At 45.3% G+C, this 27,445-nt stretch overlaps 1 protein-coding gene across 1 annotated transcript in view; it reads right to left on the bottom strand.

Annotated features, from left to right (window-relative positions):
• Sik3 (SIK family kinase 3) overlaps window positions 1-27,445 on the bottom strand; it is a 208,245-nt gene that overhangs the window by 36,778 nt on the left and 144,022 nt on the right. Inside the window, 2 exon segments of the mRNA XM_032909579.1 lie at window positions 13,871-13,994; window positions 14,433-14,557. Of these exon segments, the coding sequence (XP_032765470.1) occupies window positions 13,871-13,994; window positions 14,433-14,557 (249 nt within the window).

The raw sequence follows: 27,445 nt of genomic DNA, 5'->3' as shown, positions 1-27,445 counted from the left end.
GAGAGCACGGAAACCTGTGTGCAAGTGCGTGCATGCGTGTGCGTGTGCGTGTGTGTGTGTGTGTGTGTGTGTGTGTGTGTGTGTGTGCGAGGTGTGTTCACCTGCTAATGATTTCAGTGGTTAGGATTAAAGGTCCTACTGAAGACTGAACTCTGGTGATTGTGGGGGATGGGCGAATCAGGCATTGCAAACCAAGGAATCAGACAAGGAGAACAGAGCTCTGTGGGACCAGATTGTCCTACATTGGGACTGACCCCATGAAGGAAAGCCTGGCATCCTCTAACCTTTCAAGTAGTGCCAAATTATGGGCATCACCAAGCCTGCTTTTGGGTCTGCGGCAGAGGAACAGTCTCAAAGAAACGAAGCTTCTCAAAGAAACACGCACAGCTCCTTTGAGTTGGTGGGAAGAGAAGACATCTGGGTGCCAGAGGACATTGTAAGAGCGTAAGAAACAATTACCCAGAAACCCATGCTTCCTCTAAGTGTGTGGAAGAAGGTGTTTGGTCTCTTAGTCTTTCCAGTCAACAAGACATATGCTCAATACATATGCTTAAATACATATGGGATTCTCAAGTGTTCAACACCAAAGTCTATATTTTGGACAATTTTAGCATGCGTTCCATCAATGTTTACTTCATATAGATTGCTTTTATAGCAATCCAAATTTTAGACAGCTCTATTTTTCTAAATCTCAAAATCCAAAATGGGAACAAAAATTAACTGGCGGTCAAATCTCTAAAACACCCCTTTCTGTGGATAATGAACAACTTTCAGAACTTGAAACAGTTAAACTGCATGTCAGAATCTGGATGCAAGTTGGCACACGACTGTCAGCCTCTGTTACTCGCAAGCTCTGTGCGGGTCAGGGATGGAAACTGGAGAGCTGGTTCGGCAGACACAGGATGGCGGGAGGGCTGGGAGGCCCTGCACGGCGTTCAGGACTCGCGGTGCTTTGTGCTCTGGACCTGCAGATGTTCGTGACTCAGTGTCTCAGTAATGCTGACTGCTTTTTCCAAGAGGAAAACCACAAATAAAACATTCTCATATTCTTTCAGATTCCCTCCTGGCGTGGCCTCTCTGTCTCCTCCCCTCCCTGTCTTTGAAGCCACTTCTCACTACGTAGCCCAGGCTGGCACCAACGATATCATCCCTCCAGGTGATGGGACTACAGATGTGCACCATCAAACCTGGTTCTGCCATTTTTCTCTATGAACAGGAAATAAGCCTCTGGCCCTCATCTCTTCAGAGATAATGAGAAGTCAGATCTGTTTTTACAGTAGCCATTGTGCTCGGCTTCCACCAAGGCAGCTTTGGGTAAGACGTTGGCTGGAGCTAGAAACCCCACTTTGCTGTGCACTAAGCCCTAGAAGTGACTCCTGCCCCTCTGCCGAGAGGCCCTGGCACTGCCAACAGCCCACAGCTGTGAAACCTATTTGACCTGGCTTCCCTTTGAAAATCTACACCAAGGCTGGGCCTAGTGCCGCAGGCCTTTAAACTCAGAGGTAGGTGGATCTCCGTGAGTTCTGGGGCCATCTTGGGTAAATTCCAGGACATCCAGGGCTACACAGAGAAACTCTGCCTCAAAAAACCCACCCCCCAAAAGAAGGAAAACAGTTTTCTTTTTTCTTTTTTTTTTTTTTAAAGAGATTTATTTGTTGTATGTAAGTGCACTGTCGCTGTCTTCAGACACACCAGAAGAGGGCACCAGATCTCATTACAGATGGTTGTGAGCCACCATGTGGTTGCTGGGATTTGAACTCAGGACCTCTGGAAGAGCAGTCAGTGCTCTTAACCACTGAGCCATCTCTCCAACCCCGGAAAACAGTTTTCAAACAAGACATTTATATGTAAAATATTCATTCAGTGTGCAAGCTCACCACAAATGCAGCGAGAACCCATGTGTGCGAGACAAAGCCTTATCCAAGGCCGGAGTTGTATGGCTGCAATGGGGGCAGCTCCTGATACCAAGCTTAAGGCATGTATTTAGTCCCCAGACCCACAGGGAAGGACAGAATAATTCCCAAAAGTTGTCCTTTGGCCACACACACACACACACACACACACACACACACACACACACACTCTTTTTAAAAATTTTGAATACTTTTATATTATTATTATGTGTTATTATTTTATGTCTGTAGGAGTTCTATCTGTATGTATGTGCACCATGTACATGCAGTGCCTGTGGAGGCCAGAGGAAGGCGTTGGATCCTGGAATGGGAGTTGCAAATGGTTGTGAGCAACTTTGAGGTGCTTGGAATCAAACCCAGGTCCTCTGGGATAGCAGACACCACCTCACACACCCCTAACCGCTGAGACACCACCTCTCACACTCCTTGTTGCCCTTATTGTTCTGTTTTACTTTTGTTTTGCTTTTGTTTGTTTGTTTTTTTCAAGACAGGGTTTCTCTGTGTGGCCCTGGATATCCTGTAACTCACTCTGAATAGACCAGGCTGGCCTCAAACTCAGAGAGATCTGCCTGTCAGTGCCTCCCAAGTGTGTCACCAGCCCCTGAATTTGTTTTGCTCTTTAATACAAACACGACTTCACTGTATATTATAATCTGACCTTGAACTCATAGTCCTCCTACTCCACTTCCCCCAAAATTTGGGGTTACAGACAGGCATGGGCCACCATATCAACTTTATACTTTATAAATTTTGATTGACTATTGCCAAAATAGAACTGCACACACATTTCTAAATCTAAGGATGAAGGACTGGCTATTTAAAGTAGTATCTATATTTTAGTATTTTAGAAATTAAATATTCAGAAATTTTAGTATTTGTGTAGTGACCTAAGTTGGCAGTGATTGTACCAAAATTTGATTCATTAGAGAGAGAGAGAGAGAGAGAGAGAGAGAGAGAGAGAGAGAGATGGTTTAGCAGTTGTGAGCACTGGCTGCAATTGCACAGGACCTGGGTTCAGTTCCCAGCACGCACATGGCAGCTCCCAACCACTACCCTCCAGTCCCAGAGGATCTGATGTCCTCTGCTGGCCTCTAAGTGGTTCCAGGCCTTGACTCAGTGCATACACATATGCAAGCAAAACAACCACATTAAAAAGATAGAGTAAAACAATTCTACAGGGGTATTACAATATTAAGACAGTGTGTGTACCCCCACCCCCCAATCTTCCTGAGAAGCTGGGACTAGCCTTTTCACTTCAATAAGCACGGATCAATCCCAAGCTGTACACGGTGAGCAGCAGCGCTAGGCAAAATGACCGCATTAAATACAAATCTCATCCCCACTGTTGTCTGGAACTGAGCACAACAGTCTACAACAGAGAGAGTTCTCCATCGTGAACTGTGAAGCCACTCTAGTGGCTAAACACAGAACCTGTAGGGAAACAGCTCAGACAGATCTGACGGTGAAGCCTTCTTTCAGGCCAAGGGAGACAGCAAGAAAGGCCTTGACCTATATCTCAATGTATTAAACAATAACTATTTCTTCACTCCCCCCACTTTTCTTTCTCCTTCCCTTTCCTGGCAGGGTGGGGTTGGTTTGAGCTCAGGCCTGGCACATAACCAGACAATCACTCTGCCACTGAGACGCCACCCCAAACCACCCTTGCCATTTACCTGTCCCAGCACTTTCTTCCAGCTCTGACAGAATCAAAATCCAGAAAGTGGGAGCTCCTGGCTAAGGGCCAGATACACCCCAATTAGCTGTAATGAATGCCAACCTTGAGAAGAACCCCGTGGGCTACCCTGCTCATGAGAGGCTGCCCATGCTGTAGCTGTGTGGAAGGGCAGACTGCTCTTGTCACTACAGTGGGGCAGAATTGTATCTCAGTCTTACCCCAAAGTCTGAAGTATCTGCTACTAATGAAGACGTTTTTAAAATGTGTAATTAAGTGTTTGTGGGGGTGGGGTCGGAGTGGTCTTGGAGAGTGAACTTAAGTCACCAGGCCTTGTGGCGAGTGCCTTTACCTACCGGGCAATCTCATAGCCTCCTCTTAATGCTTTCTTTGATATCCACTCCAGGACTCTCCAAATACTTGTAAAAACTTACCCGATGTGTATTTATTGAGAACTCAATGTAACTGAAAATGGCTAGGAATTCTCTGGGGCCAGACGGCTAAGGCTCAAAGCCTAGTTCTGGCATTTTCTAAGTGATCATCTCTCATCCTTGCTATGCCTTCATTTTCACAACAACCTAACCACCCCTCTTTAGCCTACCTCATGGGGTGGACAGAGCCTGCTGAGCATTGTAGTTAGGTCAACTGTGCCTAGTACACAGGAACCAAGGTTAGTTACTACCCAACCCCTGGAATCACACTTCTTCTACTTGGAATCTTCTTTATTTCTCTATATAGGGTTTCCGTAATCCAGAAAACAGTTTGCCTGACAGGTATGTATGGTAATAACTGGAACACTATCAGTGACTTTTGTCCCTGGTTTTCTGGAAACTTGGGTAAACTAATGGGACTAGGGCAAGGCCTGATTCACTCTTATGAGCGGGTCTAGCTTTAAATGTTTTTTTTTTTTTTCCTCCGGAGCTGGGGACCGAACCCAGGGCCTTGCGTTTGCTAGGCAAGCGCTCTACCACTGAGCTAAATCCCCAACCCTTAAATGGTTTTCATAGATCACAGGTAGGTCTTGAAACTGACATATAGCTGAGGGTGATTTGTGATTCTCTTGCCTCTGCCTTCCAAGTGCTGGGATCACACGTGTGTGGCACCACACCCAGCTCTCTGGCATGAGATGTATTCCTTGGGTGGACAGACACCAAAGCCCTGCAGGTTTTCTTCCCTAGATGGAGTGCAGAATCTAAAGATGTGCCTCTGTCTGCACTTACGGCTCGGGCAAGTGACGCCCATTCCCAGCCTCGTTCCTCTCCACAGTGCTTTCGCCCAGGGAGACACTGTGGTTCTTGATGAGTACTCAGAAGAGGCAGAGTTACCGTCCTCTAAGTGGAAGCTTTCTGGCAGTAGCTGCAGGCCATATTCTCCATCAGAAGCATTATGTAAGTGGGGTCTTGCATTCCCAGTGATAAAATGCTTATGCAATATTACAGCTAATTAAGTCCCAATGAAGTCTAATCAATAAGGACTCAAAAATATTGCCCACAAGAGATCTCAATGCACTCAGCACCAGTGCAGTTTCTTCATGGTAAATTAATTTTCCCTCTGTTAAGTAAATGATTGGACTACATTTGTCCATAGGTGGTATTTAACAGAAGGATAAGGCAAAGCACATATCCATGGACTTAAAAACGTATTATTAGGGAGTGAATCTAGTAACCAAATGCATACATATATTGTTGGCTTCCACCAATGAGTGGAGTCAGATGAGACCTCTGCTGACACTGGCTAGACTGGGTCTCATCTTACATGAGCTCAAGAAACTGAGTCCCCTTATCATCAGGCGGCTAAGGCTAATGCTACCTGGATGACAGCTCTGAGCTCTGGGTTAATCCAAGAAGCCTCACTCAAAAACACTGGCCTGGGGCTGGAGAGAGCGCTGCAGAGGTCCTGAGTTCAAGTCCCAGCATAACCATTTATAAATAATATCTGGCGCCCTCTTCTGGCCTGCAGGAATACATGCAGGCAGAACGCTGCATACATAATAAAAATTAATAAACCTTAAAAAAAAAAAAAACAACCAAAACTGGTCTGTATCAAACATGATTTACCAGAGACTTGGAGAGCCAAATCACAGTAAGTCAAATAGTTTGTTTTGTTTTTCCCTGTGATGGTCTCACTATGTAGCCCAGTCTGGCCTCTAACCTGCTATGTAACCAATGTTGGCATCCAACTCACTTGTGTTCCTCCTGCTTCAGCCTCCTGAGTGCTGGCTGGGATAACAGACCTGAGCCAGCTGGCTCAAAATACCTTTACAAACTAACCAGAAGTGTCACTTGATCTAGTCATCTACAAAATAATAACAAAAAGATTATAAAGCCCATTGGCTTCCTGAGTGCACACGACCATCAGGGGTGAGCTACCTGTCACTTTAACAGTACAACACCGCACCTACAGGAGATTCTACGGTCAAGTAGTAAGTCTTTCTCAACAGGCTTTTTTGGGCACAAATTGGGAAGTTGGAACATTGAGTCAGAGTTTCTATTATGTAGCCCTGGCTGTCCTGGAATTTGCTATGTAGAGCAGGCTGGCTTCGACCTCAGAGGATCTGCTTGCCTCTGTCTCCTGAGTGCTGAGATTAAATGTGTGCACCACCATATGCCTAGCATTGTGGTTCCTTCTATATTTCACTCAAATTAGTCACTGAGAAGACATGTATTTCCTGCCAGGTGTTGCCAGGCTCCAGGAGACGCAGCTGTGTAAAATGCATCTGGATGTCCTAGGCCATAACAAACTAGGTGGTTAAAACCCAGTTAACCACTCCAGCCCATGACAAATGCCACTTAGCAGTATGTGACCTTAGTTGATCTCAGGATACCCATGGGAGAACACTTGTGTCTAACAAGGTTTGACCCACTATGAGAAGACAACTTCATGCCACAGTTTCTGCAGAAACAGTGTCCATCTTCAGAGACTGGTCTCCCATACAGCTGGAGACACTCTGGAATCCGACTCGGCCAGAAAAGATAGAGGAAAGGATCTTCTCGTGTCTCACAGGCTAACGTGGGAAACTCTCTCAGCCCTGACTGAGTTTGTACATCTTCTCACAAAACCAATAAGCTCAGCTCAAGCTGGTGACCACCGAGAACAGGCCTGGTTCTAAGGACGTTCTTCAACCACACTGGCCTCTGCGGAACAGAGACAGAGACAGAAAAGGGGACAGCAGACCTGACAGCTCTGACCTCCACAGGAAGAGCTAATTCCAGGTCTGGTAAGTCACAGCCGTGCCCAGAGACAGAAAGAGGACCCAGGGCTAGACTCTCAGTGTCCTTCCCTTGAACCTGAACTCCATGATACTTGAAGGATGTCTCTGCTCGGAAGACGAGAGTATCCCATGATTTCTCCTTCCTCTGTGCCCCACACACATGGACACTACCAGCCTCTGATGGGTCTTGGGATTCAGGTCTATGGTACAGGACAAAGCCAAGCTCATGCATGTTGCTGAGGACAAGGATGATCACACAGTAAGATGGCAACTGCCGAGTCATTTCCTCCAATGGCTCTCATTTCTGTGCTCCATCTTATAGAGCTTTCCTTTATCCTACTCGGGGAATCTCCTCTCTGGGATTATGCAGTAACAGTATTCAGGACAATAATGCTGCCATTCTCAGAGTCTCTCAGCTTTCATGATAATCACTCAGAGTGTGGTTCCAGCAGCTAAGTCATTTGCCAGGAGCTATTCTCAGCAGCCTGCTTTGGGAGGCCTGATTGAGCAAGAGCCTTGCATGGTCTGGGAGGCCAGGGTGGTAGAAGACGGAGGATATCCAAATCCCTCACAGGAAATACTGTGGACACTGGAAAAGCAGAGGAAGTGGTTTATGGACCTGCCCCCGCCCCCCTTTTTATAACTGAGGTTGAGCAGAACAATACAGCATCTGAGGAATGGCTAAACTGGGATGATCTGTGTGGCTTTTACAAGGCAACTCGTTTCTCTCAACGTCACAGAAAGCAGTAAAATAGTATAGAGGAACAACTGCAGAGCATAGTCGCATAGTTTAAAGCAGACGAAATACAGGAAACTACTTCATAAACTCTAAGGCCTTAGCGAAATGTAGTTATTTTTGTGTGTGCTTAAGGGTGGAGCAGGGACTGAAGCAGGATCTCGTGTGGCTGGGCTAGCCTCGAACTCCTAACAGCTAATGACCTTCAGTTCTTGAGCCTCCTACTTCACTCCTAAGTGCTGAGATTAGGTGTACACCACGGAATTTCTTGACATTGTCTGGGTAAGAGTATTCCCGTGGAAGGGCTTTTGTAGGTGGTATTTTTAACAAACCTGTGCATTAATTCCCTCCCTTAACACATCTTTTTGTGTGTAGAACCCAGACACTATCCCATGGCCTGGGAATAGAGCAGCAAACAAAACTTATCCAAAACTCCTGTCAGCTGAGGACAGGGACAACGTGGGAGGCAGGAAAATAAGTAAGAGCATGTGGAACTGTGACAAGGGTTAAGACAAACACAATTATGGATGCTGTTTGGTGGCAGTGGTCAAGAAAGGCCTCAGAGAGGGGACAGCAGAGTATGCCTGCTGAGTCTGAGAAAGGACAAGGGCCTTCCTATGACTAAAGCCTGAGGTCAGAACAACAGAAAACAGGACGGGGGTGGTGTGCTACAGAGGAGTCACGATTGTGTATGTTCTGGTTTCCCTTTTTATTTTCTTTTGTGAGACATGGTCTTATGCAGACCAGGCTGGCTTTGGACTGATACGGATCCACCTGCCTCTGAGGGTTGAGGTGAAAGGCATTGCACCCCTACAACCAGCCTGATTAAGGGTCAATGGAAGCCTCTGGAGCACAAGGCAGGAGAAGTTGACTCTGACATGGACTCAGGATGTAGGAAGTGCTGCTCTGTCCAGACACTCTCTATCTGCATGTACACCTGCATGGCAGAAGAGGGCATCAGATCACAGTATAGATGGTTATGATCATCAGACGGCTGCTGGGAATTGAACTCACAACCTCTGGAAGAGCAGACAATGCTCTTAACTGTTGAGCCATCTCTCCAGTCCCCAATTACAATATATTTTGATAAATGTCATAATAGTAAGACAAGGTTCAGAAAGATAAAAAATATAGAAAATATCTGGATTTGTCCTTTTTTTAAATATGCATGTGTAGGCCAGAAACAATCTTGACCTCGGAAATATTGGCTTAGCACTCAAGTGGGCTAGACTGGCTGGCCAGAAAGCCTAAGGGTTGCTCCTGCCTCGACTTCCCAAGTACTGGAAGACAAGCACGTGCCACTGTAACTGACACTTTTAACTGTGTGCTGAGGATTGAATCAGGACTCTGTGCTTGTGAGGTAAGCACATCGCCGACTGCTATCTCCCCTGCCCTGTGTTCTTTCCTTGGAACTTACCTAACTTCTTGTTAGGTCTGCACTGCAAGAGTGGAATGGAGAAATAAAGGAAGTACTTGGAGCAGAGAGAACTGCTCCAGAAAAGATACCATTCGAGGAAGCAGAAGTACGTCAGGATGACAGGCTGTAGCTCGGACTGAGGGGTCTAACAAAGCAGGGCAGGGCCAGCTCCCAAAGAAGCTCTGCTACCACTGCTTTACCTCACCGCTCAGAGCAACTCACGGAGCTGCAGCCAGCACCTAAGGAGCAGAACAAAGCACACTGGAGTGCGACGCCCATAACACAAGTGGCTTTGCCCTTTAAACCTGCTGGAGGTTGGCTGGGGATATTGGCTAAGTGGGAGAAGCCTCAGGTATGACCACCAGCACTGGAGCAGGGAGGCTCTTGGAGTGGGGCTGGTGACACGCCTGTAACTCTAGCGCTCAGGAGACCGGGGTAGATGGTCCTTGACTTTAAATCAGCCTGGGTTAGAGAATGAGACTCTGTCTCAAAACAATATATTTTGATTTTTAAAAACATATAGGTATGTATGTTCTAGCTTATAGTATAAAGTATATTTTTTATCATGGTTGTAGTAAAAATTCTTGAAGTTCAGTACTCTAGACATATTAGGAGTGAATTTTGGGCAATGGTAAACTATTGAAACATTTTTTAAAATTTATTCTTTTTTTTTAAGATTTATTTATTTATTTATTTATTTATTTATTTATTTATTTATTTATTTATGGGAGTACACTACTGCTCTCTTCAGACACACCAGAAGAGGGCACCAGATCCCATTACAAATGGTTGTGAGCCACCATGTGGTTGCTGGGAATTGAACTCAGGATCTTTGGAAGAGCAGTCAGTGCCCTCAACTGCTGAGCCATTTCTCCAGCCCCTGAAACACTTTTAAACTACAAAATAATATGACCAGATTTGTGTGTTTGTATGTGTGTACATGTAAGGCTTGTATGCATGGTGTAGTTGTTATTACTAATGTCTGCAAAGGTTTCTCACGCAGAAACATGGAGAAGACAAGGATGAACTCAGATCCACAGATTTGACTCAGTCTAACTTAGGCAAGAGAAGACGACAACGTGTTTTATACAAGCAGCTACAGGAAGAGCAGACTGAACACAGCCTTCGCTAACCAGTTGGCTCTGGTGATGCTAAGAGAAGAAACAATCAAGATTTGTTTCTGCCAAGCCTCAGAAGCAGACACAGGGGACACCAAATAGAGCAAATTTGTGGACAGGGAATGAAGTTAATTTTGGAAAATGTTTCAGTGTTGTGATTTCAGGATGTTAAAGGAAGACATTGAGTAATCAGTTGTAGTTCAGTGATAGAGTGCCTGACTAACACACTCAAGGTCCTGGGTTTGAGTCTCAGGACTATAAAACAATGATTTTTTTTTTAAGATGCTAAATAGCAAATGGATGTCTATGTAGCCCTAGACCTCAGGAGGGAACCGGGAGACAGTTAATTGGCAGCTGTTTCCAGAAGGGACAGGGTGAAGCCATGGCAGTAAATAAGCTGGCTCGGAATGGTCATGTGGACCAGAGGAGATGAAAAGAAGGAGAAATCTGGCAGAGATGACGAAGACAGTGCACTTGGGACAGAAGGAATGGATCTCAGAGGCAGTAAGAAACAATGGAGTTTAGAAGACAGTGAAAAACCCTTAGGAATAAATGAGCAATTCCAGATCCTTGGGAGACTGAGGCAGGACTGCATAAGCCCAGGAGTCCAAAGGCAGCTTGGAAAACACAGTGAGACTTTGTTGGGGAAAAAAAAAATGAAGATCTGATGAGATAGCTCGACGAGGATATGCAGAGTGCAGGGGAAGAGAGCTCAGAATCACAGACTTCGGAGCTACAGAGTGAAGGAACCACTCCATACCTGGGAGGGGGACCACGCCCCACAGGCTAATCAGGCAAAAGCTTTCAAGGAGGGCAGCATCGAGAACTCTCCCAACAACACAGCACAGCTCCAGGGAAGGCCGTTTGGCAGTCCACTACGTATGTAAACAAGCTCTTACCATATGGCCTCACAGTCATGCTCCGTGGTGTTTACTCAAGCGAGCGGAAAATGTGTGTCCATACAAAAGTCTGCACAAGGATATCGCCGCAACGTTAGTCACAAACTGTCAAAACTGGAAAGCAACCATGACACTCATCAGTGGGCAAAAGGATAAACTGTGATACATCCAGGCAAGGGAGTATTCAGCACTAAAGGGAAACCAGCTAGCAAGACACAGCAGACATTATACGTCTGTACACGCTCCTAAGTGGAAGGAAGGCCAATGAGAAATGCAACACATGGTATCTTCAGCCACATCACATCCTAGAAAAGCAAAAATGTGTGGAGACGATGATCACCAGTGGGGAGAGAAAGAGAAGGGAGGAACAGGAGAAGCACAGGATCATCCCAGAGGTGGGGCTACTCTGTCTGACATGATCATGGTGGATGAGTCTTTATACACTTGTCAGAGCCCAGTGAATCCACAACCCCCACAGTGAACCCTCTTGTAAACGACAGGCTCTGAGTGAGGGGTGTGTGCGTGTGCACACACGCGCGCTTATGGTAGTAGGGAAGCTGTGGGAAGTGAGGCAGGGGGCATCCGAACATCTTCTGTCCCTTTAATTCTGCTGTGAACCTAAAACTGTCCTAATTTTTTCCCTAGAAGGGAATGGTAAAATGCAGTCACCATGACAACAGGAAATGCAGCTACTGGCAGGACATGACCAGGGCTGGAGCCACCCAGTGCACACTTCTTTGCCTCTATCGCTGTGCAGTCAAGCTGGGAAGAGTCAAGGCTTCCTCCTTTCCTGTGACTTGCACTCTGGTCAGTCCTGTTGTGCTCATGCATCTGCTTCCTGTGGCGGTGGCACCAAAACCTCACCAGTGAGCTCCATTCCTCCAAATTCAGTATTCGGTTCTCGGTCCTCTACCTCAGCTTCCTGGGACAGCTTCACTTGTCTTCAAGACCAGCAGACTCTGGCTTTCCTGCCTAATCATTCTTCTGACCCTGTTCACCGTTCTCATCTCTAACCATCTTGAGATGCAGAGGGAGTGAGCATTAGAGTATATTCTGATGACACTCAGATAGGATCCTAAGCTAGAACTCATTCCTCTTCAGATGCTGACCAGAGCCTTTATGTAGACGGCTAACAGGCACCTCAAACTCGACATTTCTAAAAACATCTCTCCAAAATGTTGATAATCTATCCTCAGTTATCCTGGACTCAGTAGTCAATCCATCCTTCTGTCGCCCAGGTAAAAACCTTGGGGTTACCTGTAACTATTCTTTCTTTACATTAAATCCAATATCAAATGTTATTGGAGACAGACTGCCTTGGTTCAAATTCTAGTTCAGCCACAAGTAAGCTGTTCTCATGGGGACAGTGCTCACCCTCTTCTGGTTGTGGTGCCACCAGCAAAGTGGGGTAACAACTTCATGCAGCTCATAATACTGAAGGAGCTAATGTCTGTAAAGTGCCTTCCATGTGACAACCATGCAGTGTGAGCAGTGTTCCCTTCCCGAATCACTCTCTCTCCGTCTGGGAACAGCCACCCAGCATGCACTTGTACTCCAAGTCTCCTACCAAGCATGCTCCTTCGCTACAGCCCCATCACTGAGCCTGCACCACACAACACTTCACCACACTGAGTTGGACAACACAGCACTGCCCAGCATTCCACTACACAACACTGCGCTGTGCTATAGGACAGGGCACCGCACCACACCGCACCACATTGCACAGCACAGCTACACACTCTCCTTTCAACAGGTAGTGTAGCAACTACAGTGATTGTCTTTAAAAGAAATTTTTCATAATAAAATTTAGAAAAAAACCCACAGGTCTAACCATACTATTTTCTATTGCTAAGAGCCTCTAATCCTTCCCCTTCCACCAGAGAAAAAGCAGTCTACATTCTCAACACCTCCTTTCAGGCACACCCTCAACTGCTCCCTCCCTGGGGCCTTCGGGCTGTGATCCTCCAGCATCCTTCCTTTCCAGTTGACCTTGAAATGTCATGTTTCCCAACTGTACCTCTTTGACTGATGTCCCATCTACTATCCTAAAGGTTTCCTCTGCCCTTTTCTGGAGCGTCATCATCAACTGACACAAGACCTTCCAAGTCATCAGTTCTGAGATGACTCAGTTAAACAGAGCCCACATTCCACCTACTTATTCTAAAGGTGTGCATGCTTTCCTCCTTAAGAGGAAAGTAGCTAGAACTGTTATAGTGCCTCAGACACGACCTCTTATATGCACAGAAATGGTGACAAAGAAATCCCGAACCAACTAACTAAATACATTCCAAACTGAGGCCAACCCACAGAGGTTCTCAGTTGTCTGCTAACTCTAACATCTGGGTTTCTGGTGTTGGTTTTCAGGGTTAAAACTTCCAAAAAGCTATTATCCTATTGCCCACTTACTTAAAACATTTCCTACCTAGTTTGAATCTGAAGGTGGACTAGCGATCTAGGAAAGGAGGCCATGTCTAGACGAAGATGAAGAGCCTGCTTTGCCCTGGGCATCAGCGCCAACAGTGGAGCCCCGCACTGCAGTGGAGGCTGAGGGAGGGCAGGTGAGACACGTGTTGATCCCACTGCAGCGACGTGATGGCACCAGTGACTCACACATCAGTTAGTCTAATCTGTATTGTCAGGAGCCATGCAAAACCCTCAGCCATCTTAGACCGAGGAAACAATAGCTCAAACAAATTGGTACTGAGCAGAGCCCAGATCTCTGAGCCAAAGCGGGTGGCTCATTTTGCTCATAAGGAACCTTGCCTCTTGGAGAGGCTGGGGCAAGCTGCAGCTTAGAAAGCAGTCAAATGGCCATGGACCCAGCATCACTACACTTATGAAATGACTTCACATGCCTGCCTCTCCACAAACCCAGACATGGCTTTGTGCCGGTGCGTCCCTTACCTGTGGACATGAAGAACGGGATGCGGAACTTGCCGCTCAGCACACGGGCCCGCAGATTCTGCAGTGTGCTCCCATCAAACGGCAGGGCGCCACACACAAGCACATAGAGGACAACTCCAAGACTCTGCAGCCCAAACAGAGGACAGACAGGTAATTACATCAGAGGAAACAAAAGAGGCCATTAGTGTATGTGAAGATGATGGAACCAACTTGTCCTCGCTTTATAAAATGTCAGTTACGATAAACATGTCAATATTGTCAAGGTCAATTAACATTCTTCTTTGCTTCCAGACATAGATTTAGGGTGATATCCCAAACATTTCTCAGACACAGCCTCTGAAGAAAGAGTACAAGCATCATCTGCTCAGGCCCTCGCAGGGTTCTTCTGCAGATGCAAAGGCTGGAGTTGAAATCCAAGGCTCACGTGAGTTGGGGGCTGGAGGAGACTGGGGACTGCAAGCGCGGTGTGTGAACGTGCTCTGCATCCCTGCGCAGTATGGTGCCCTCTGGTAGGACAGCTGTCATCTGCAGGGGGATGGGTGGTAGGAAGGGACATACTCACCCATATGTCCACTTTGGGCCCATCATATTCCTTGCCCTCGAAGAGCTCTGGTGCGGCATAGGGAGGGCTGCCACACCACGTCTTCAGCAGCTGACCCGGGGTGAAGAGGTTGCTGAAGCCAAAGTCTAGAAAAGGCAAGCGGACGACACTCATGTCAGCGTCCCAGCAGACACTGGTGTCTGGTTGGTGGAGCTCAGAGCCCTGGCACCAGACTGAAAGAGCAAATCTAGGTAGTAGGTAGCCAGCCACCTGAGCTCGCTGGAACTGGGTCAAGTGCAACACCTGCCTCACACGTATGCACCTGGAAAAGGAAGGGGAAGGATAGGGGAAAGGTGAAAGGGAGGGAGACCCACGCCGGAAAACTTCTTAATTGAGGGACTCTAGCCTGAACTACACCCCAGCCGCTCTGGGGCCTTGAATTCATGGCAGTCCCCTGCCTTTCCCCTGTACTGGGATACACCCCAGCCTCTCTGGGGCCTTGAATTCATGGCAGTCCCCTGCCTTTCCCCTGTCCTGGGATACACTCCCTGCAGCAATCTGAAGGCTAGATATCTACCTACCCCGAGCCTCTTTCCCTTCGCCAACTCTTTGCCCTCCAGTTGGCAGCTTTGTCTCCTTTGGCCCTCTGTACTTCTCTTTCTAACTAGCCAGAGAAAATTTCCACCAAGGACCTGCTGGCTAAGACCGCCTTTCTGTGCTCTGTTACTAAAGACACTGGCTTTGTTCCCACGTTGTTTCCATCTGTCAACTTAAAAAACAAATCATGTATGTGGAGGTGTGGGTGTTGCAGGATATTTGATCACACTGGGAACCCGAGATTGTGTTATTTTCTGGAAAATCCTGTTTCTAGTTGTGGTGTGGCTCAGTCTTAGCACACACCTTTAATCCCTCTGGATGGAATTCAGGCAAGTCCTTAGTATACACCTTTAATCTCAAACAATGAGGGTAACATTTGTGGAAGGAAGTGCCCATGTGAAAGTGATGTCTAATTAAGTGGCAGACAAAGTGACAAAGTGCTGAATCAGAGAAAGATTTGACAGAATAGGATATGCTCAACTCTCAGGAGAAGAGAGAGAAGGAAAGTCAAAGTCAGTATGAGGCTAAGCAGAACAATTCAGGAGAGGCAGGGGGGAGGGAGGGAGGGAGGGAGGGAGGGAGGGAGGTCAGATTGAATCAGTCAGCTTGGAGAGGGGTTTGAGCCTGAACACCTGAATTGGATAGGCCAGCCAGCGCTCAGGAAGAACTAGAGAGGGTGAGCTTATTCAGCAGCAAGTTTCAGAGGCTGAAGACATTCTAGACCTATATTAGGTTGTACTGAGGCTACAAGCTTCCATGACTAGGTTAGCAGACAGAGACAATAAGCCTCTGAGACAACATTTACATCAGGGGAATAAAAAATACTTTTACATGTGGGTGTATGCACAAGTCTATATGGGTGCCCATAAAACTGGATTTCTTGGAGCTGGAGTTACAGCCTTTTTGAGAGCAGTCTCACATAGGTGCAGGGATTTGAACTCTGGTCTTCACGATGAAGCAGCAAGTGTTCTGAATTGTTAAGCCATCTTTCCAGCCCCTACTTTTGCCTAGCATCTCACCCTTTTCATCTTCTAAGGTATTCCTTTAGAGTGCAGTAACTACCACACAAAATCAGACACACACACACACACACACACACACACACACACACACACACACACACACACACAAAGAGAGGGGGCTCCCCTCTCTAGTTTAGCCCTGTCATTAAGATCCATCACAGCCAGCCCCACCCTACCCAGCTCCCCCACTTACCCCTGGCTAATCGTCAGTACTAGAGGGCTTACATCCTGTGTTTATATGCCTTTCTTTGTATACTTCCTTTCTGTGCCTGGCCTGTTCCTGTCTCTTCCACCTTTAAAATGCCATCCGTTTTCAAGGCGCAGTCAAATATTGCTTCCTGTATGAAGCTTTAACTTATATCGTATCAGTGGCTTCCTGGGGTTGTCAGAGCCTTTTGTTTATTCTCCAACATTCCAGTCTCCACTCTGCCTTATATTGTACTTAGCTGTACGTGTTCACATCTACTGATTACTGAGTGGAGGGGAGAAAGGTTGATTTGTTCTTGTCTCAGCACAGGGTCTTTGATATATAGTAAAAAGGCTCACAAAAGTGAACCAGTAAAATTACTGTCAGTCCGCTCCTGAACACTACTAGTGCCTTCTCACACTGCTGAGTCAGTGGGCCACCCACCAGAAACTATCTCCAATCCATCTCACCCAATCTGCTTAAGATAACTTACTGACCACAAGGGGTCAACGGAAACAGTGCCATTTGTCAATAGAATAAACACCTCATTGTGAAATTTCTTACATCACTGTGGTGGTTTCCATAAAAATGGCCTGTATGGGCCCTTAGAGATGATGCTATTAGGTTGATGTGGGTGTGGTTTTGCTGGAGGAAGTGCATCACTAGGGGGTGGGGCTTTGAGGTATCAGAAGTTAAAGTCACTGTAACTTCCTGCTGCCTGTGGATCCAGAGGTAAAACTCTCAGCTCTTTGTGTCTACCTGTGCTCTGCCATACTTCCTGCCATGAGGCTAATGGCCCAAACCTCCGAAGCCAGCCAATGAGATGTTTTCTTTTGCTGTGGTCATGCTGTCTCTTTACAGGAATTGAGCACTGACGAAGACAACCCCCCACATTCTCTGTATTCCCCTGTGACTCTTGTCTTTACCTTCAGTGTGTGTGTGTGTGTGTGTGTGTGTGTGTGTGTGATTCTTCCAGCTTTTAAAACACTCTACCTCCCTTAGAGAAATCTATTCTTTCTCTCTAGTTCCTTTAGAACTACTTATTAGAGGTGCTGAAGGAGACCTGTACAATGACAACAGCGGCTGACCTTCCATCATGGATGGAGGAAATCTCACAAGGCCCCACCTCTAGGTGAAAAACTGCATGCAACTAGTAGATGCCAAGAGAGGGAGACCCAGCCTTCTCTTCTACAGACAGGGATGAGGCCCCAAGGGTTAAATTTGAGAAGGAGTTGGGGGCCTTGAAAGGGGCTGAAGAGATGAGAGGGTAGGAGAGCAATGATATAAATATAGCACCCATGTTTCAATAAGAAGTTTAAAAGAAGCTACTATTCTTTCCCCACTCTTTCATGATACTTAGCTTGTCTTTAAGCACAATGAGTGTGTAAGAAGTAGTGCTTATGGCCTGGCGTGGTAACTCATGTCTTTAATCCCAGCATTCTGGAGGCAGATGCAGATAGGTTATCTATGAATTTGAGGTCAGCTTGGTTTCCATTATGGGTTTCAGGCCATCAAGGGCTTCACAGTCAGATCATGTCTCAAAAATAAACAGCAAACGCTGCTTCTGAATGAGACCACATTTAAAGCAGTACCAACTGATCGGCTTGTTGGAAAGCATTTCCCTATGGCCACACAGGTAGCTCAAGTTGACCTAGATTAGGCTGGCCTCTAACTCAGGATCCTCCTGCCTTGGCCTTCTCAATGCTAGGACTAGAAGAATATACCAAAAATCTTCTTAATGTCCGATAATACATCACAGTCTGCACACAGTAAGCATTGTACAAACTCTTCATAGTTAGCCTGGGCAGCTCAGTGAGGAGGCTCTGTCTCAGAACAAGGACACAAACTCGGCAATAGCATGTGTGCTGACATCACAAACAAGATTCAGCAATGGGGCACCTTTGGTAATGCTATGAAAGATTATTTAAATGCAGTTCAAGTATGAAGTCTAGCAGGGAAAGAGTCCTTCTTGACAAGATGTCACTCACTATAAAGTGAGGTTTCTTTAGCACTGTGCGGCCATCTTCCTTGCCAGTGGCCCTTTACCTCACATCCCTCTCCATTGCGGCCATGCATATGGTAAGCTAGGAGTGTGGCTAGTTCAATGTGCATTTAACTTTAGCACGAATTGGTTTTGAACATTTAAATTACCCATGCAAGAGAAACCTCAAATTATTAACACACGGGAACATTGGAACTCATTTTGAAAACTCAGCTCCCTCTAACAAATACTTGAGGGGTTGAAAAAAAAAAGGGCTGGAGGAAATATGTGCTCTGGTTTCTCTTAGCTCTTACCGTTGTGGGCGGCTTCTGCACACTTCAGCGGAGGGCTATTTTTCAGAAAGGTTGGCAGTTTAGTGAAATAGCTGGGGACACTGGGAATTGTGGTTGAAGCAGGGGCAGGAAGAAGTGGGTGAGCAGCTTTTACTGTTTCTAGGACAGACAACTGAAATAAACTAAACATCAACCAACACAGGAGAGAAAACTCTAACAAAAAATAAAGCAAAGACTAAAACAAGAATGGATTCTCACTGGCTTGGGTCGGAAATACCAGCAAGATTTACAACAACAGCAACACCACCACAGAGCCGGTGTTTGATCTGTTACTTTGTACCCAAAAAGCTAGCATTTCTCCTCAGTAGGCTTCTCAGGCACATCAGCTCAGGAGCTGCCGTTTCTAGTACTACTCGAACTGTCTACTGCTGCATACGCCTAACACCTCCAACACCAGCCTCTAAGTGAATGTTTCCATCTCTTCCCCAACTCATTCATCCAATGTCAGTGACTTGCAGGAGACACAGCAGGATGATAATCCCTACAGCTGCACCAAAAGCACAGGGACATGATCCCAGGGATGACTCAAAAAGGAAGTAGGGGGCTAGTGAGATGACTCAGCATGAAGCCTGCTTCCTGTGCAAGCCGGAGTTCAAGGGAGGGGGATCTAAGGCTTGCTGGTTATCAGCCCAGCTTCTGGGGCAATGAGAAACCTCTGAAGAGAAAAAACTGGAGAGAGACAGAACAGGATATCTGATGGCCTCCTAGTGCAGGAGCAAATGTGTGCATGTGGACACCATATTACACCACATACACCCATACACACCAAACCTAAAACTAATTAAGGATCTGGGAAGGCAAAGGGAGAGAAGTGGACTGGAGACTATGAATGAGGGTGGAGGGGAACATGATCAACAGAGCAGGCAGAGCTAGCTTGCTAAGTGAGTTCAGAGCTCATGAATGGACTGCCCTGGGTGTTGCATGAGGCTTGTGGCACTACCCAGAATGCACAGCTGCATCAGGTGAGATGAACTCAGCTCTAAATGCTGGGTGCTGTGGGCTTCTGCTTCCCGCCCCACCTTGAGAAGTTCTATAAGACAAGACTGGTGAGGATGGCCCATACTGTGGCTCCTGCTACATTCTCAGCACAGCTCCACTCACAAACCACTTTTATTCTCAACAGCCTTATTAAGGAATAAAAACAAAACAAAACAAAAACCGTGGTTTCTAATTTCATCTAACTAAGGTGTATTGACAGTGACTTTTGGAGCATTCAGAGTTGGGTAACCAACACCGATTTTAGTGCATTTTATCACAGAAAGAAGCCCTGTACCAACCAGTAGTTGCTCCCATTGCCCAGCAACAGGCATCCACTCACCTACTTTCTATCATTATGGACCTGACTATTCTGACATTTTACATGGGTGCAAGTATAGAATTTGTCACCTTTTATGACTGGCTTCTCTCACTATTGTAATGTTTTTAATGTCCACCCATATGGTAGCACCTGTCGGTATCTCATTAGCTGTTGTTACTGAGTAATAGTCCACAGCACAGGTACTCCGTCGTTTACTCCGTCTTGTACCACTCTCCCACTGACTGGCAGTCAGGCTGCTGCTACTTCCTACCCACGAGTGACGCTACTATGAATTACTCTACTTGCATGATTTTTCTATCAATTGTTTTCATTTTTCTTGGAGATACACACATGCACTCGGGGACAGGAATTGTGGGTCATACGGGAAGTCTATAGTTTTTTGGGGAAAAAAAGCTAAACTGTTACCATTTTACTGCTTGGCACTGTTATGTTTATCAATATTCTGTCCTAAAGGTATGAAGAACTATCTTACTATAGTTTAATTTGCATTTCCACATATCTACTGATGGTGATAGTGCTTTGTGTTTTTAAACAGAGACTTGCTTGTTGTGTTGGCTGGCCTCCGGCCTCCCTGATGAAGAACACGCATTACCACAGCTTGTAGAAGCAATGTGTGCAGAAGAGAAATGCACCACTTACTCTTAAAGGGCGAGCAGGAAAATTGATTACAGTAAAATTCTATTAAGGCGCTGCAGAGATGGTCAGCAATTAAAAGCAATCATTGGAGCGAGGTTAGTTTCCCAGTGCCCACATGGCTTCTTGTGTGTCCGTAACTCCAGTTCTAGAAGAGACAATGCCCTCTTCTGACTTCTGTGGGCACTGAATGTACTTGTACAAATATGTACATCAGTCACGCACACATAAAATGAAGCAAATACATATTTTAAAAATTGTATTAAAATTCCACTCACTGAAAAACATGTTAACGAGAAGGCCCAGGATAAGGGAAGAGATGTTGCCACACAGCAAAGGGACTCATAAAAAGTCAAGCACAAAGGCATTCCAAACCTCCGTGGGTCAAGCAAGGCAGACATCCCAGCAGGAAGTTGGGCAAAAGGCTTGAAAACCCAACTGACATGGGGAAAAAAGCCAAGAGGCACAAAAGCTTAAACTAATTAAAGAGAAAAATGTCGTAATGATCCACCTTACTTCATAAGATTTACACAAGCCCAGTGGCCCAGTGTGGTGGTGCATGTCTTTATGGAAGCAGACGGATCTCTGTGAATTTAAGGCCTGCTTGGTCTACATAGTGAGTTCTCAGAGTGAGTGAGGCCCTGCCTTAAAACACTACCACCACCACCACCACCACCACCACCACCACCACCACCACCAAGGACAGCCATTACCCATGTCCACGCTGACAAAGACCAAAACTTGTGGTAACACTAAGCTCTGGAGAGAGCAGACCATTGCACTTGGCATACTCAGCAGAAAGTGAAGAGAGGCACACTTGAGCCCACACTCTCACTCCTCTTGTGTGTTTGAGAAAGCGACATCTGATGGTACGCCAGCATACGTAAGGACACCAGCACACTTAGGGACAGCTACTAAAGCTGACATCATTATCAACAGAAAAACAACTTGGTGCCTAGACATGCCATAGAGTATGAGGATCAAAATGAGCAAACGAGAGCACCGTCAATATGATAAATGTCACACCCACAATTAATGCTGCATGAAATATGACACACGGCACAACCAATGACTGCATTATTCTACTCATGCACAACTGAAGCCAAGCAAACCTAGCAGGGCGTGGTGGCACACATGTATAATCCCAGCAACCAAAACCTGATGCCAACTGAGCTACATGGCAAGTTCAAAGTCAGCCTGGACTACAAAGTAAGACACTATCCCACAAAACATGCTGAAAAGAGCACTATGTTTATTTATCTATTTTTTACATTTACCTTCTTTCTTCCAGCATGTCCAGCTTAAAGCATCATCTTGAATACATACAGACAGCCAGCAGTCCTTTTCAGAGAACTGCCACGTGTCAATTAAAAAGGTCAACATTCCTTACTGTTTATTACCATACATAGGGAAAGATGTACGGCCTACAGACTCAACCAAAGGTGACATCATAAAGATTTACCCAAGAAATCAAAGTCATAACAGAAAAAAACCAGTAAGGGCCAGTGAGGTGGCCCATTCAGCAAATGCTTGCTATGCAAGCGAGGGGACCTGAGTTAGACTCCCCAAAGCTGAGTGTAATGGTAAATGTTTCTAAATCCAGTGATGGGAGAAGGAGGCAGTGTCGAAGTGTGCTGGCCAGGCATCCCTGCTTAATCAGGGAGTAACAGGTCCCATAAGAGACCCTGTTTTCATAGGTGGCCTTTTAGTAAGATGACACTTAAACAATACCCAATGAGAGCCTGTGGCTTACATGTACACACAGATACATGTCCACTTACACACACATGAACATGCACACATACCCGTGGGCACACACAAAGGAAACTGGTTACACTGGATACTCACCCGACACAGCAGAAGCCATATGGGTGGAACAGTTCTCTTTATGTGGCCTATGATCACTTACTTCTCCATTCCTAAACAACTCAACATAATTTGTTAAGTCTCTTTTCCAACCCCCAACACCCTGGTTAGTTAGTATTTGTCTGCAGGCTCAAAAGGCAATGTATATCCTTCTCTCTTAATACAAAGCAGAAGTCTAATTTGAACCCTATGTTCATCGTCTAGGATGATTTAAACACCAGAGGTTGCTATTCATTTGGAGCCTTGAAACTCTTTGTTCTAGGCAAGATGAGGCGCCTCAGGCTATATAAGGTAGTGATACTGTACCCTAAAAATAAGCATATCATTAGCTGGGTATGTGAAATGTGGTGGGAAAGGGGGGACGGGCTGGTGGCACTAATTTAAAAATCGGGACAATTCCAAGAGCAGATTTTCTTGTTTGGTCCACCACTTCAGAGTAATAACAAGGACGTCTTTCCTGGTTGACCAAGGAACAATCCAAAACAGATGTGAACAGATGGGGCAAAACCTTTAGCTAGTGCCAGTGTTCTCAGTGCTCCCAAAGCAATGCCTTCTGGAGATCTAGGCTTATACACGCACGAGCGCGCATGCGCACACACACACACACACACACACACACACACACACACACACACACACACACACACACACACACAGGAGTGGGGATTTAAGGTCTACAGACTCACCAAAGGTGATAAATCTCATAAAGATTTACTAAAGAAACCATAGGCATAACAAGAATATATATTATAGCTTGGGAGACAGCAGAAGGACGAGTAACTGCAAATATGTCCATATTTTCAAGTGTCCATCCTCACTAAAAAGCACTGTGACAAGACCCTTCATTCTGTCAAATCTGAAACCTTCTGAGGACACTTCTAATCAGGGACGAACATCCCAAAGCAGAGTTAGCTCTGGCCCTTGTCTGATTCCTTGGGGACTTACAGGGAAAGTGGGGTATGCTTATTAGAGATGAATGAGTGGGAAAATTATAGAAATAAGAATTGGGGTGTTACACAGGCTGCTAACATGACATTCAGCACCTACAATATCACTGACTAAGGGTTTGTTGTAATTATTACTTTTTTAATGAATAAAACAACAGAAGGCAGGTGGATCTCAGGAAGTCCATACACAGGAATCAATATGCGTTCGTGCTGAAAGAAAGTTTGGGGACTCCTCCATATTTAGCATTTGCACCAACCCCTGGCTGAACGTCATGACTGGAAGCTAATAAAGAAGTAATGGGAGACTCAGCCTGAAACACACGTTCAGGGAAAACCCCTTCATGGGAAAACAGCACTTATGATGCAGAACTTACGGGTTTTCCTAACATACATTAGCAGGAAGGATCACCAAATTGGTTACTTTGAGAAGAATAAGCCAATCTCCTCAACACTACTGCAGATAATATTACCCAACTCTTACTATAAGAAAGCAAAACCAAAAAGCCCCAACAGAAGTCTCCATGTTTAAATGAGCCAGTTTTAAAAGGTGCTGTCATCAGAAAGTTTCTATAAGACATGCAGACAATACCCACTGGAACTGTTAGGAATAGTAACATGCATTTCATAGCATTCTAAATCACACCAAGTCAGAGCCACGAAGGTCCGCTCAGTGTGTTCCTAATACTTGCAGGTGAGCATATTACTCAGACGTTTTAGTGCACCTTTTATAGAGCACAACGAACAAAGGCCTTTTAAACTTTAACAGAACCTAAGGATACCAAATGGAAACCCAGTATTTATTTTGTCGTTTTTCCCCCCCCTGGATCTCAGGACCGAACTCAGAGCTTGCACTTGCTAGGCAAGCACTCTACCACTGAGCTAAATCCCCAACCCCCAGAAACCCAGTATTTAAATACAGTATTTTTCAAATTAAAAATCAAGGGCCAGGCAAGATAGCACAGGCCTTTAATCTCAGCACTCAGGAGGCAGAGACAGGTGGCTCACTGTAAATTGGAGGGCAGCCATGGCTACTTAGTGAGACTGTGTCCAACAACAACAACAACAACAACAACAACAATCCCAGCCAGCCAACCAACCAACCAAACAAAACTGTGAAGCCACGGAGTTGGCTCTCAGTGGGTGATCAAGCTAGCTTGGTAACTTGAGTTTGGTCCCTAGAAACCATGTAAAGGTAGAAGGGGAGAACCAACTAAAGAGTTGTCCTCTGACCCCTACGAGTATTCCTTCGCATGCACAGCCACACATACGCATCATGAACATATACAATAATAAATTAAGAAGTCACACGACCGGATAAGGAAGGTGGGAGTGGCATTTAGACAGCCTAAAGGTATGGCCTTGGCATTATAAGCCGGTGAAAGTAATGCCTTCTTAGGTCAAAGCTGAGAGATTAACATAATTCACCTGACAGAGACTTGAGACCTGTCACCCTGAGAGATGTGTGTGGTACTAGAAAAGTACTCCTAATGCCTGATGCTCTATGGATGTGCTCTCAGAGCAACAGGGCCAAGGCAGACATGGTCCTCAATGACCTGGAGATTGGTCTGTGGGTGAGAAAAACACGAACAAGAGAATTATGATCATTCTTTTGGTGTTAAGGGGCAACTGGCACGTAAGAAACAAAGGTGGCTTGCTTGCTTCTTCCTTCCTTCCTGTGTTCCTTCCTTCCTTCATTCCTTCCTTTCTTTCTGAGACAGGCTTCTCTGTGTAGGCTGTACTGTTCCTGTTGGTCTGGAGCTCACTCTGTAAACTAGGCTAGGCTGGCCACAAACCGAGAGATTTGTCTGCCTGTCTGCCTCCCAAGTGATGGCTTACATAACAAGTCTATCAAGAAGTCAGAGAAATCTTAGCTAGAGACAGGGGTGTGTATTATAATCCTAGCACGTGGAGGCACAGCCAGAAGGACTGCTACAAGTTCAAGGCCCAGCACAGTCTATAGGGCAAGTTCAAGGCTGGTCTGGACTACAGTACAGAATAAGATCCTATTCTCAAACAGAAAAAAGAAAGAAAGAACAAGAAACCCAGACCAAAACAAGAGTTCAGAGAATGTTTAATGGGACCAAGAAAACTAAGGCTCTACTTAGAAGGTAAAGAAGACTCCCTTCACTCACAAATTCTTCTTTTGCTCTTTTCTTTTGCCAACATTTAAAAATATTTAGTTAGCCGGGGAGGGGGTTTGCCTTGGTGTGCCCAAGGACAACTTGTGGGATCCCCCACACACCCTCTCTCCCATGCAAGGTCCATCTCACACTGTGGTACCCCAAGCTTACATGGGTACCAGCTACTAGGCTGGCCTTGAGCTTGAAGCAATCTTGTTCCTCTGCTTGCCAAATGCTTCCATTTCAGATGTGGGCTACTACACCCAGGTACAAACTCCTTTTAAAACTAAGTATTGTCTTAAAATGTCCCAAGAAAGAAATTAAAAAACAAGCAATAACAAAAACCCCAATTCTGATGTTTTTGCTTGATTTATTTAGGTCTGCCTGTAGTACAAGGAAATCAGTCGAATTTCCTACCCCTTCCTCAACAAAGAAACAAACTAGTTGATTTAAGGGACCTTGGTATGGTGGCACATATGTAATTCCAGAAACTGATGCAGGAGAATCTTCAGTATGAGGTTAGCCTCTATTTGATAAAAGAAAAACAAGACTGAAAAGTCCTTCATAAACTTCAAGCAGAGTTGTGTCACCATTAACAGCACCCACACTAACTTATTTATGAAAATATTCATCTCAGTTAGATAAATAAGGCTTGTTTTAGAAGCTGCATATGCAATGAAATTAATTAATTATAATAGGTAGAAGCTTTTAATGACTTGGCATTTGGAGTGGACATATTAGAACCTAAACCACCAAATCAGTTTATCTAAATGAATTATTTTTGTGTTTTGTTTTTACAAATGATAAATGGATTAGCAAGCTTCGGGCCATGGTTTATAATCATCTGTTATACTACAGTACGAATGCACTACAGTGCGTATACATTTATTAGTATATGATATTTGCATTGACTATGTCTACATCATGTGTGTATGTTCATCTGTCTATACTCAAGCTTTCAAAAAGTCTGGCTTGTGAGCCTTAGCCACACGTCTTGCTGTGCCATACAATAACTGATAAACAGGGTGACTCATAAGTTTGATGAAGTGAATCTCAAAGCATTACATAATTAATCCTTTATTCTCATTAATTTGAGCTTCAACATTAGTGTTCTTTATTCTTGTATAGTCTAAGGGTTCATAACATATAAGTTTAACAAAATTCAAGGAAAATCTATCTCCTGGTGAGGATTATCATGGCCACCAACCACCTCAACCAAGCACTGGATGTGCGGAGTGAGGAGCCTGCCCATTAGCCCCTGCCTGAGGGTACACACATTAAACCACACTCAGAGGCACGCAGAGGAGGGTGGGAGACCCAAAGAACTACTTACTCCATTGACTAGCTCCTACGAAATACAAATGGCAAGGGGAAATCGCTAACATTTTGGGGAGAGGGTAGTGAGACAGGGTCTCATTTATCTCAGGTTGGTCTGGAACTAGCTGCTCAGCAAATGATGCCTTTGAGCAGTCGAACCCACTTCCATTTCCCAAGTTGGGATTATAAGCCTGGGCCTGACCTCTTCTTCCTTTCTCCCCATTTTCCCTCCATTGGGATATATCATATCCAGCACCCTGAACATGCTAAACACACTCTACCCCTGAGCTATACTCACAGCCTTTTATTATCATTTTCTGAGACAGGAATCTTTAGGACCACTGAGAACTCAAAGACTCTGAAATCACTGGCTCAGAAAGGCTCCTTCCTGTATGCTATAAGAGGTGTTAAATTAACTGCGTGCAGCCTAAGCAAAGAGCTAAAGACCACACCAGTCTAACCTTTAAGGTCTTTAAGGCAGCCCAGTATAACCTTTAAGGTCTATTCAAACTACCCAGCCATGACATTAGCAAACTGGTCTTATTCATTTGACACTGAATAAACAGATAGAAATATTATACCTGCTTTTTAAATGATTTTTAAGAGAACTGATAAAATATATATCTGAAATCATAAAAATGAGAACCAGATTCTGGTCTAATGGGGGTCTAAAGCCCTAGAGCTCACTAGGTA

This window comes from Rattus rattus, chromosome 8, assembly GCF_011064425.1.
Source record: "Rattus rattus isolate New Zealand chromosome 8, Rrattus_CSIRO_v1, whole genome shotgun sequence".
In the NCBI taxonomy this organism is placed as follows: domain Eukaryota; kingdom Metazoa; phylum Chordata; class Mammalia; order Rodentia; family Muridae; genus Rattus; species Rattus rattus.
This window is presented reverse-complemented; position numbering and strand designations above follow the sequence as displayed.